This window comes from Rattus norvegicus, chromosome 10 (assembly GCF_021556685.1).
Source record: "Rattus norvegicus strain SHRSP/BbbUtx chromosome 10, alternate assembly SHRSP_T2T, whole genome shotgun sequence".
In the NCBI taxonomy this organism is placed as follows: domain Eukaryota; kingdom Metazoa; phylum Chordata; class Mammalia; order Rodentia; family Muridae; genus Rattus; species Rattus norvegicus.
Window position 1 is genome coordinate 45,269,869 of NC_141543.1, and position 12,061 is coordinate 45,281,929.

The following is a 12,061-nucleotide window of genomic DNA, read 5'->3' on the forward strand; positions in this document are numbered from 1 at the left end:
TCCTCTGTCACAGGGAAACAAAACACAAACACAGGCCACAGCTAGCGCACTTCTGTGTGATCTGGGATGAGTCTGCCTTCTCTAGAGAAGGGGGCCCTCCTGACTCACCCTTGCTGTCACCACAACCCATGGGCCTAAGGCACCGCATGGCTCGTGTGCACCTTATTCCTCAGCAGGGCCTGCTTCTCCTCACCTGTGGTGTTTATCCACCTTCCACTTCACCGGCCGGCCTCAGGTCTCTGCCCTCCACTCACCTGCCCCAACTCTTCCTGGCCCTGGCCCCGAGCCCCTCAGTCTTTTGTCTTCCTCGATATATTATGAATCTCTAGAAGCTGGCATTCATATCGGACTCACCGTGTACCCACTGTATACAGCTTAATATAGTGTTTGTTGAGTGAAAAAAATGAATGAATGAGGACCCAAGAGAGGGTTTATGTTAAGTCACAGCATAGTGGGGCAGGCTATACAAATTCAGAGGGACACCTGCCCTTAAGGCACAGGGGGGTAACCCAGGGACCCACTAGCCCTCTATGGCCTTCTCTAGCCTGGGTCCACAGTAGCAGTTGGCTTCTGTTTCTTTTAAAGTCCAATAGGAACTTTCTGTTGTTTTGAGATGGAGTAGGGGTGGGGTTTCCAGTTTTGACTGTCCATGCGTGGCCCAGTAGGAATGTCGAGTCTCTTGTATTGTGTGACTGACTGTTAGAGTGTTAGAGGACTATCTAGTGAGTCTGTCTGAAAACAAACAAACAAAACAACCCCCACTAAACAAACAAACAAACAAACAAACAAATAAAACAATGTGCTCCTTGGACGGGTTGGTCCCTCATCTATGAAATAAAACAGCCCAAGGTTGTCGGAAGATGAGATAAGATAATGTGCCTAGGCTCTTTGTATTGGTGCCATGTGGCTAAGCACTGGCTGGCATTGTGGTTAACCATCCCCACCTGCCTTCCTCCTCCTCAGATGGTTCCAGACCCTGATCCACCTGCTAAAAGGCAACATCGGCACCGGGCTGCTGGGGCTGCCTCTAGCAGTGAAGAATGCAGGCCTCTTGGTAAGGGTTCCAGACGTTCCTTCTTCAAACGCTGTGCATCAGGTGAACCCCGGTCAGTGACATGAGCTGACAGTCCTGCCCTCCCTCTGACTCACCCACGTAACCTGCTTGCCCAGTGTCACCATGGTTTCAGAGACATTGACCATCCCAGTGCTGACCTCGCTGATGGCCCTCAAGATTACTTTCCCTCCCGCTTCATCCCAGAGCCTGCCAAGGACTTCTGCCCTGTGAATGCAAGACAATCTCAGAAGGAGCTTATCTTAGGTCACTGTTCTCCACAAGATTAAGTGGCTGGACCAGTGCTAAGGTTGCATGCAGATCCAGTCTCCTGGATCTCTTCTCTCTGCTGCTGCCCTGAGCTCTGTTCCTAGAAGTTCCTTAACACCATTCATCTAGTCTCCTTTGGGCTCTCTCCTAACTCTGCCTTCTTCTCTCCCTTCTGTCTACAACCTAGTTGGGCCCTCTCAGCCTGCTGGTGATTGGCATCGTGGCTGTGCACTGCATGGGCATCCTGGTGAAGTGCGCTCATCACTTGTGTCGGAGGTGAGAGCCCCGAACCACTTCCTGAGGGCTGGAGATTGTCAGCGTGGGCCCTTCAGCAGTCTGAAAGTCGGTTGGGCAGCGCTTCTGGGCCTGTCACCCAGCTGGGGCAGGACGTTGTCCTCGGTGTTGCCTCTCCTCCTTATCACTGTTATTTTTGACCTTTTGGGGGGTTCATTGCTATCTGTTAAGTTTAAGCTGTCCAGTGGGCAGAGACCACAGTCTGTGCTTGTGGATTTTGATTCTGTGCTGTTCACTTAACACTTGTGACCCAGGGGTTGGAAGGGGCTCATTTGGTAAAATGTTTAATGTGCAGGCTTCAGCATCTGAGTTCAGATCCCCAGTAACCAGGTTAACAAAAGAAGCTGTTGCAGAGTTGAGCTCCTGACGTCCCTGCATGGGAGAGGCAGAGGCAGGCAGGAAGGCCCTGAGGCTTCCTGGACACCCATTCTAGCACAGTAGGCAAGCTACAGTTCAGTGAGAGGTCCTATCTTGAAAAGTAAAAACGAAGAGAGTGACATCCACTCTGCCCTCTGTGTATGTGAACCTGTACACCTACGAACATGCATGCATGTGCATACACATACATATGTATACCCCACTTATGGTCCTCAGAGGTTCAGAGGTCCCCTAGGGTGGCAGGTGGAGATTGGTCCATGTCTTAGTAGCTCTATTTGTCTCTTTACTGTCATGGTCTAACCCAGACATTCTGCTTTTCCTGTATGCCCACCCTACCCCCTACCCCTCAGACTGAACAAACCCTTTCTGGACTATGGGGACACGGTGATGTATGGACTAGAATGCAGCCCCAGCACCTGGATCCGGAACCACTCCCACTGGGGAAGGTAACTGACTTCCTTGTTTCTCTTGGCCACAGCTCCCAGTGTGGGGACAGAGATGGGCAGGCGTGATGCAGGGCAGTACGAGGAGCGGAGGGTGTTGTTGGGGTTAGCACAGCAAACAGTAAGCCACAGCCTTCTTCAGGCCTCAGCTTCCTCATCTTTAATATGTGGGGCCTGACCCGAGGACCTCTGAAGGCTGTCCCAACCCTCAGAGCCTGTGGCTGCGAGTGCTCTGATACATTCAACAAACGTGTTTTATGTGGTCTCTCGTAAGCGTCACAAAATGATTCCGGCTTAGAAAAGGCATTTCCCTGATGTAAACCACTTTGTCCCCACCCTGCAGGGGCTTGTGGCCTTTGTAGCGTGGGAGATGCATGGGAAGAGGAACCGGGGACAAGACAAGAGGTCTGCAATGAAGTGCATGGTTAAGGGGCCGGAGGGTGGAGTCTTGATACCTGGGCATGGGGTAGGCAAGGGCAGGCAGTGTCCAAAGCAGGTGGGAGCTTCGGGAATTTCTCCTGACTGTTCAGGTAACTGGAGAGAAATAATTCACCTTTTGTTCCTGACTAGATGGAGAGAATTTATACTGTCAAGGGCCTGAGTCCTTATTTTGTTGTTTTGATGAAGAGGGTGCTTGCTGTCATTTATAGCTCCAGCCTATAGTGTGGTGTGTCCCTCCCTCCCTCCCTTTTTCCTCCTTTTTGGCAAAATCACCTGTTGAGGAGCAACCAGGTTGCAGAGTGCCCACCACAGTTTGGATGTTCAGTCAGTTTCTTCTTCTCCCTTCTTCCTTCCTTCCCCCTTTCCTCTGTTCTCCCGAAGCACACCCTTCCTCATTTTCATAGGAAGAGCATTGTCTGCATGTGGTAGGAGGGCACAGTTTGAAAACAATATTAAATTCTAGCCATAGTGCAGTAGCATGGGGTATCCTGGTTCTTCTGGAACTTTCTGTGCACATATGAACATACACATGCTCTTACATTTCGTTCTCTCTCTCTCTCTCTCTCTCTCTCTCTCTCGTCAAGCGGCTCTTCCTGTGTGTGCTCTCTCCTTTGACACCTTGCGGGTTTCCCTCCAGAAGTGTTTCCAGCCCTAACCCACCCTTTCTAACTACTGTGCCCATGTTCCATTTAAGACAGGTCTGGAACCACACTGCTCTCATCAGGGCTTCAGATTGTCACCAGCTGTTGTCACGGTGCTTCTGCCAGTTTACCCTCAACTAGATCAGTTCTTGGGTCACAGTTTGAGTCAGAGAAGGGCCTGCTCCCTAGCCTTTCATGCTAAGGGCTCCCTGTAGCTTTAGTGAAGAAGAATTGAGTTTGGTGGGTGGGCAGCAGAAGGCAAGGGCCAGGTTATGCTCTGGTGACACCCTGAGCTCATGCAGAGAGGCAAGAACCAGGGAGGGGACTCGGAGAGCACAGATACTCCCCAATCTCTGTGCCGGTGGCATTGGCACACCTTGCCTTCTTGCCACAGCTCTTTCTTGTCACCCCTGAGAAGGGAATGTGAGGACAGCCGCGCAGATGTTCATCTCGGGGAAGCCTCCAGACCTGACGGGCTTTGCACCTGTCTCGTCCTGTCTGCAGGCGCATCGTGGACTTCTTCCTCGTCGTCACTCAGCTGGGTTTCTGCTGCGTCTACTTTGTGTTTCTGGCAGACAACTTTAAACAGGTAGGTCTTGAAGACGAGGGGGAAAGGCGAGGGTCAGGTGGAGAGTTTGTCCAAGGCCCCTTCCAAGCCAAGTGCTTTGGGTTGAACCTTTGGTATTTGATTCTCATTGGAGCACCAGTGGTGTAAAGAGACCTTGCCCTCCTGGGTGGCCACCAGCTGGCCCGAGTCCTTTTTGTACTAAAAAATATTAAAAATCCCAGCCCGGGTCTTCTTTAGACTTTTATGCTCCCTAATGAAACAAACAGACTTTAAATTTTACTAAGCCTTAGGCAGCACAGTAGCTGGGCAGCTGCCTACCCTCTGTGTTGTTAGAATCTGCCTTCCATCGATAACCCCATTATCTTCCATCGATAACCCTGTTATCATTTACTATTTACTGTGTTCCATCGGGCTGCTCTTAACTCAATTGGTGGCTCTCCTCCCTCTACTCATTCTCCCTTTATTCTGTGGTGGCTTCTTCCTCCCTCCTCCCTCCTCTTTCTTCTCTCCTCCCTCCTCATGGGTCCCTCCCCTACCTCCCCACCCGACCCCCTAACCTGTGAAAGTTCAACCCCACCTATGTTTCTTCTGCCCAGCTATTGGCTGTGGGCATCTTTATATGCCAATCACAGTTAACTTGGGGGCCAGGTCACAGGGGCTCTGGTCTTGGGGGCCCACACTTAGCATTACAACAGACAGTAAAAGGCAAGACCTCAGCTCCTTTTACTCTACCTGGCTCAAGCCTACATTGAAAGAGGCTCTTCTACCCAGGTTGGTCTGGGGTAGCTTTTGTATTCCTGGCAGCATGCAGGAGGAAACTGCAGCAGCTGGTGCTGTCTAGCCTTACTCCTGTAGAAGCCTTCGTTAATAGGACCTTTACCTATAGAAGTGCACAGATCTGTGGAGGCCTCAGAGTCAGTTGTCATTTCTCCGTAGCTACTGGCCAGGCTTAAGTGTCAGGCTGCCTCAGCCCTTGACAGAAACCAGGGTTGTATCTCCTAGAGAGGAAACCATCCCTAAAGGCCGTGGGGTTAGGGTCAGAGCCTACACCCTAGATCCCTAATAAGTCAGGTGCAGCCACCTGCCCTTGGTAAATCAATTAAAAGAGCAGGGTTGATATGAAGACCAGGAATATAACCTCACTGGGAGGAAGGATCCGTGGACCCACCAAGTGCATCTTCAGGGGCCTGACAGGAGATGAAGGTTTAAATAGAAGGAAAGAGATAGGTATAATTAGTAGCCCTGATCAAGGTGTGGTCCTGCCCATCACAGTCTCCACTCCAGCCTGTCCTGCAAGGTGGTTTTCCAGGTCGGCTTGTGTATAATCCCATCCCCTTCCCAGGAGACTAGAGCCACATCTGGCTGGCACCAGGGCCATTTCCTTCTCTCGGTTTGGTATTCCTAGAGGGAATTCCAACTGTCTAGGTGTCAGAGTCCAGATAGCTGGAAGGAGGGACTTGAGTGTCTCTTTAGAGTGTCCCTCTTCATTTCAGGCATGCCAGTTATAGCTGGGTCAGAGTCTGCAGGCTTTTCTATTTGCTTCCTGAACATCAGGAGGAATGATTAAGGGTGGGAAGAACTTATCATAAAATTACCCCTGTCATCTGTCACCCATGTCCTTCTGCCTTGTGAAACATGATCAAACCCAACTCAGACAGTTTACAATGACTCCAAGGAAGGTTCCTCAGCCTTCCAGAGGTGCCTACATGTAATGCCAATTTCAGACACCTGATCCTTTTTCAGGACCCTCTCCAACAAGATACCCACAGCTGTGTCACTCAGGGCTTCTCCTTCCTTCTGGTTCCAGGTGATAGAGGCAGCCAACGGGACCACCACCAACTGCAACAACAATGAGACCGTGATCCTAACGCCCACCATGGACTCTCGACTCTACATGCTCACTTTCCTGCCCTTCCTGGTGCTGCTGTCTTTCATCAGGAACTTGCGTATCTTGTCCATCTTCTCCCTGCTGGCCAACATCAGCATGTTCGTCAGCCTTATCATGATATACCAGTTCATTGTCCAGGTACAAGCCCAGGCCCTGCCCCATCCTCTGGGATAGGAGAAATCAAATGCAAGGATCAGAACAGTGCCTACATGTGGCACATTTAGATTAGATGTTGCATAATTTCCTGAGGAGATGGGAACAAATGTTTACTCCAGATAGGCCTCCAGTGACAGACCAAAGGTATTACTCCACCTAGTGTATGTATTTCATAACATTTTTTTGAGCTCTTATTTCAATGGTCTTGTTGAATTGGGTTGATAATGCACAAGCTTCTTTGTACAAGGAACTCTCTCCTCTTCATTGGTTGAGTTGTAGGCCAGCATGGTCCACAGCCTCCGTATCTGTGAACTGTGAAACTCCCTACTCACAGCTCCATCTGACTGGTAGACAGACCCAGTAGCTGTCAGTCACTAACCCATGGGTAGCACCTGTTTCTAGTATCGCCATGACTCAGGAGTGGTTACTACGTGAACTCGTGCTCAGGTCTCGCTTTAGAGCAGAGACACCTATGTGTCTACATCCTGCATACTAAAATTGCTTCTTTTTTTTAAGAGTAAACGTTTAAAAATTAATTATGCATATATGTGTGGGTGTGTGTATATGAGGACAGGAGCCATGGAGCCCACCAGAGGGTGTCTGATCCCCCTCCAGTCACATAACAGTAGTGAGGTACTCAGTGTAGGTGCTGGGAATTTTGGTTTCTGCAAGAGCAGCGTGTGTTCCTAAGAGCTGAGCCACCTCCACCCTAAGCTTTGACTTTCATGTTTAAAATATATTCATTTTGCTGCCTTTCTTCAGTGTTTCTCAGCATTCTTCTCACGTGCCTCTTGATGTTTTTAAAGTGCTCAGGGTTTTTTTTTTTTGTTGTTGTTGTTGTTGTTTTTTTTGTTTTTTTTTTAATCTCTTGAGTTTCTTTTATATCAAATGTCTGGGGATAGCATCACCAAGTGAAAGAGCGTGAAGCTTTGTGCCGGCATAGCATGTGAGAGGTTGCTTTGTGCCGGCATAGCATGTGAGAGGTTGCTTTGTGCAGGCATGGCGTGTGAGAGGCTTATGGTCCACTGGGCAGACCTTTATCCAAAACAAGTTGGGACTTCCCGACCCGAGGAGAGAAAAAGGCCAACTGCCTCCGTCTTAGCTGTTAGCTTCTTCCTTTTGTGAAATCTTGGATTTAGGGGAAGGTGTGCTCCGACCGATGCTTCAAAGCCCAAACCTCTGAATAGTCCTTGTCTTTGTTCTTTTCCAGAGGATCCCAGACCCCAGCCACCTCCCCTTGGTGGCTCCATGGAAGACCTACCCTCTGTTCTTTGGCACAGCGATTTTTGCTTTCGAAGGCATTGGAGTGGTAAGAAGGGTACTGCGGCTTGGTCGTGAGTGCTCCCTGTGGGCCTGGGTGCTTCCTGCTGCTCCACATCCCCAACCCGGTGTCCTCACTGACTCTGCTTTAGTGCTCAGGAAGCCCCATCAGAAGTTAACTCAGAAACCACCTCGGGACGTGGTGGCACCTGCCCCTGGTCACAGCACCCAGGCGGAGGTGGTGAGGGAGTATCAGGCATTAAGGCTGTTACTGCCTCTAGTGTCACTGGCTAGTTTGAGGCCAGCCAGGTACATAAGTCCCTCCCCCAGATCTCCACCCCCACAAAATTGAAGAAGAGAAGTACACACTTAGGAAAATGGGCTGGAGGCTTCCGATCTCAGGAGTCTTGCTGGGGGCCATATTGCTGTGAGGGTGAAGGGCACTCTCCCAGCCCCTGACAAGCTGACAGAAGACAGAGGGAATTCCAGTCTCACCTGTCCTCACTCCTGATTAAACTGCGGATTCTGAAAGCCTCCTGTGTGCATGCGAGTGCAGCCGAGTGTATAGAATGACGGGTTTCACTGGGCACTAAAGCAAAGTCTGCTTGGAGGTCTTGCCATAGAGATTCAATTATCCTTTACGATCCTGTGTGTGTGTGTGTGTGTGTGTGTGTGTGTGTGTGTGTGTGTGTGTGTGTGTATACATGCATGTATGTGTGCTTGTGTGTTTGGAGGTCTTGCCATAGAGATTCAATTATCCTTTACGATCCCGTGTGTGTGTGTGTGTGTGTGTGTGTGTGTGTGTGTGTGTGTGTGTGTATGTGTGTGTGTGTGTGTGTGTGTGTATGCATGCATGTATGTGTGCTTGTGTGTTTGGAGGTCTTGCCATAGAGATTCAATTATCCTTTACGATCCCGTGTGTGTGTGTGTGTGTGTGTGTGTGTGTGTGTGTGTGTATGCATGCATGCATGCATGCATGTATGTGTGCTTGTGTGTTTGGAGGCCAGAAGTCAACATCAGCTGTCTTCCCCAGGCACTCTCCGTTTTGGAGATGACGTCTCCCACTGAACCTCACATTGCCTGGTCAGTGAATTCTATTGGTCAGGCAGCCCTCACACCCATCCCACCTCTGCTAGGTGCTGGGTGCTAGGTGCACACCACCATGCCCTAGTGGCAGAGCCGTCTCCCCAGGCCCCTTGATAATGCTATTTTTGTCCTATGCTCACTTCTTTCTCACACGCTCTCCTTCCCTTACCACTTTTTTTTTTGTAGGTGCTACCCCTTGAGAACAAAATGAAGGACTCACAGAAATTTCCACTGATCCTGTATTTGGGGATGGCTATCATCACTGTGCTCTACATCAGCCTGGGGAGCCTGGGGTACCTGCAGTTTGGAGCTGATATCAAGGGCAGCATCACTCTCAACCTGCCCAACTGCTGGTATGTGGGGGACTGGGAACTTCCGGAAGGCGTTAGATTACAATGTGGCCTTTTCCCGTCACTCCGCTGTCCTGAGCTTGTAGCAGCTTGTACTGCATTCCTGTGTGTGTCTTCCTTCTGCTAAGACTTTTCTCCTGGAAAATATTGAGCCCAGAAGGGCTGAGTATCCACTGTGTGTGCCCGGCTGGTTACAGACGTGTCATGCGAGTGGGAGTGTCTCACCGTGGACTGTTGGGGGGTCCTTCATCAAGTGTCTTTCCCAGTGGATGTGCTATGGGGAATCACTTGAGACCTACAGAAGTGTCTGGATGTCACAGAACATGTGCTGAGCAGTCTCTATTTGGAAGACTGAAACCCTCACTGTAAAGAGCCTCTGTTTGCCCACACTAAGAAACTGGTTAATGCCTAGGGAACTGGAGCAGCCTTCCTATCCAGCTATCTTACTGCACTCTGAGTGCTGAGGCTTTGGGGAAGGACAAACTGAGAAAGATGTTGGCTCAGCAGGGTCAGTGTGTGGAAGATAAAGCTCATTGTGTCTCCCGGAGTAGGATGCCGTTCAGACTGGTCTCGGTCTTCCCCTCTGGGACTGCTTTTAAATTACTGAATGTGCTTTCAAATGCTGTCTGGGCTGTGTTCTCTTTCCCCAAGGGATGGGTGGCTAACCCAGGAACACCTGACACAGCCAGCCCACACCATCTGACCCCAGCAAGCAGCTGTCTTCCCTCAAATACCTAATCTAGCTGAGCTCCCCCTGTGCTCCTGTGCAAGCGCGTTTACCTGGGTGTCCCTGCAGGGAACTCCTGACTCCAGATGTATCAGCTCTCCTAAGGGATTTGGGGGGGCTTAACAAGGAGCACCACTAGCCAAGGGTTTGTTTGTTTTTCTCTAAGAGTTTTTATTGTTTATACTTAGCAAGAGAGACAGGAAAACACAGCCCCACCCCGGGGTATTCTTAAGAACCTCATCTGGGTGTTTTAACTCAACTACAGAGACAACCTGTTCTCATTACATACTTAAGACATTTAAATCAATTCCAAGAGTGACCTTTCCTGTGTGTACTGAGTCAGGTCAGGAAGCTCTAGGGCTCTGTGCTCTGGGGTAAGTTGGAGTACCCCATAGCATATCAGTGGCCTCCCACAGAGGTCTGTGGTAAAAGGCAGCACCTTTGGGATGGGGAGGGGTCCGTGCTCCTCCTTCCCAGGGCCTTTCCCTGGCCACCAGCTGACTCTAAGATACCTGAATTGCATGGAAGGGTATTTGCTCCTATGCACAGGGCAAAGAGTTCAGATACAGAGGGTGTTTAGAGAACGTTGTACTGCACCCTGGCCACAATCTCCATATTCAGAGTGTGATACTCTGAGTGTGTAAGAATGTGTGTTTGGTAGGAAACAGAGGGCTTTCTTTTATTTATTTATTTGTTTGTTTGTTTGTTTGTTTGATTCTAAAAAATAGTTCTCCTGTAGCCCAGGCTGGTCTGAAATTCAGTATGTAGCAGAGGCTGACCTTGAACTCTCAGTCCACCTGTCTCTCTTTTTCTCATTTTGAAGAGCTACTGACTTATTTAGCCAGTTTTCTATGAGTTAACATTTCATTTTTGTAGCCTTCGCTTTCGTAAAAGCTAGGGAGGACTGTTTTGCTGTTTTTAAAAATTAATTTGTCTTTAGTATGTGTGGGTGTGGGTGTGGGTGTGTGGGTGGGTGAGAGAGAGAGAGAGAAAGAGAGAGAGAGAGAGATGGGGTGGAGGTGGGGGAGAGCCAGGCATGAAACGTCTCATTCTGAAGACTGTGTGGGTTGGTGACCTTTCCAGTTGTCTGCAGGGTGCAGGGCGGGTTTGGGCTCTGTCCAGGGCTTGTCAGGGCACCATCAGTCTCCTGAGAGCACCCACTTTCTGCAGGTTGTACCAGTCGGTGAAGCTGCTGTACTCCATAGGCATCTTCTTCACGTATGCGCTCCAGTTTTATGTCGCAGCTGAGATCATCATCCCAGCCATTGTGTCCCGAGTGCCTGAACGTTTCGAGCTGGTGGTGGACCTCAGTGCTCGCACTGCCATGGTCTGTGTGACATGTGAGTAGAAGAGATGACTTCTGCATTTCCCTAAAGGCTAGAGGACATCTGAATTGTCCCCAGTGAAAGCCCAGCACATGGACACACCGCTGGAGCTGAGGCCAAAACCAGGGCATGAAGAATTGGTTCTCAGTGACTGCAGAGAACTTAGGAGTGAGGACAGGAATGAGGACAGGAGTTTACAGATGACGTCTAAGGTCCAGGAGAGAACAAAGACACTGCTGTCATCCCATCTGAAATGGACAACAATCTAAAAGCCACTCCAGAGGGCTGGGCATGTAGCTCAGTCTGTAGTGTGCTAATTGAGTGTTCATGAAGCCCTGGGGTTCCATCCTCAGCACCACATCAACTGGGTGTGGGGGTGCATGCCTGCAATCCCAGCACTGGGGAGGTAGAGGCAGGAGGACCAGGGGTTTGAGGTCAGCCTGGGAAATATGAGACCCGTTTTGATAGAGAGATAGATAATGGATAGATAGATGGCTGACTGGCTGGATAGGTGGGTGGATGGATGGATGATGGATGGATGGATGGATGGAAGATAATTAGATAAAAAGATGGATGGATGAATTGATGGTTAGATAGATGGATAGCCACTTCAATCACATCCATAGTGAGACAGGAAACTTTAGTAGAAGGCTCTGTTACTGTTCCAGGTAAACAGATAAGTGTTTAAAAGATGCCTCGGGGTCTGGGTGCTTGCCCAGCATGCATCCTGAGCACCCAATAAACTGGGGATAATGGCAAACCCCAAAATCCCCTCGCTGGGATATAGAGGCAGGAAGGTCAAGAGTTCAAGGCTAGCCCAGGGTACTCATGACGTCTCTCAGTCAACAGCTAGCTACTTCATCCTGTCTGTAATGAGGACACATTCGTTTTATAGAAGGTGTGTGTTTGTTGTTTTAAACAGCTCTCGGTTGTGAGCTGAGTAGATGACCCCAGATATTTTTTGTGTGTTCATTTTAAACATCTATTAACCTGGCTGTTTTCCTCTGCTTTTTTTTTTTTTTTTATCTCTCCTTCCTCTACCCTGAGCCAAGGGGTGTGACTTTAACATTTAAATCAGACTATCACTAGCACCTTATTTTCTATGTATTGAAAGGTCTATTTTTAAAAACTACATTTTCCTCATTGCTTCTGTGAGTTCAACCAGGGAATCCCTAACCAACTT

General features: G+C 49.4%; 1 protein-coding gene across 4 annotated transcripts in view; it reads left to right on the forward strand.

Annotated features, from left to right (window-relative positions):
- The window catches only part of Slc36a1 (solute carrier family 36 member 1), a 33,091-nt gene that overhangs the window by 14,512 nt on the left and 6,518 nt on the right, over nt 1-12,061 (forward strand). For 2 of the 4 annotated variants that reach the window (NM_130415.2, XM_087569567.1), the window contains 8 exon segments: nt 964-1,054; nt 1,509-1,597; nt 2,344-2,439; nt 4,023-4,107; nt 5,894-6,112; nt 7,341-7,439; nt 8,663-8,829; nt 10,724-10,893. In NM_130415.2, coding sequence (NP_569099.1) covers nt 964-1,054; nt 1,509-1,597; nt 2,344-2,439; nt 4,023-4,107; nt 5,894-6,112; nt 7,341-7,439; nt 8,663-8,829; nt 10,724-10,893 — 1,016 coding nt within the window. 4 annotated transcript variants of the gene reach the window in all.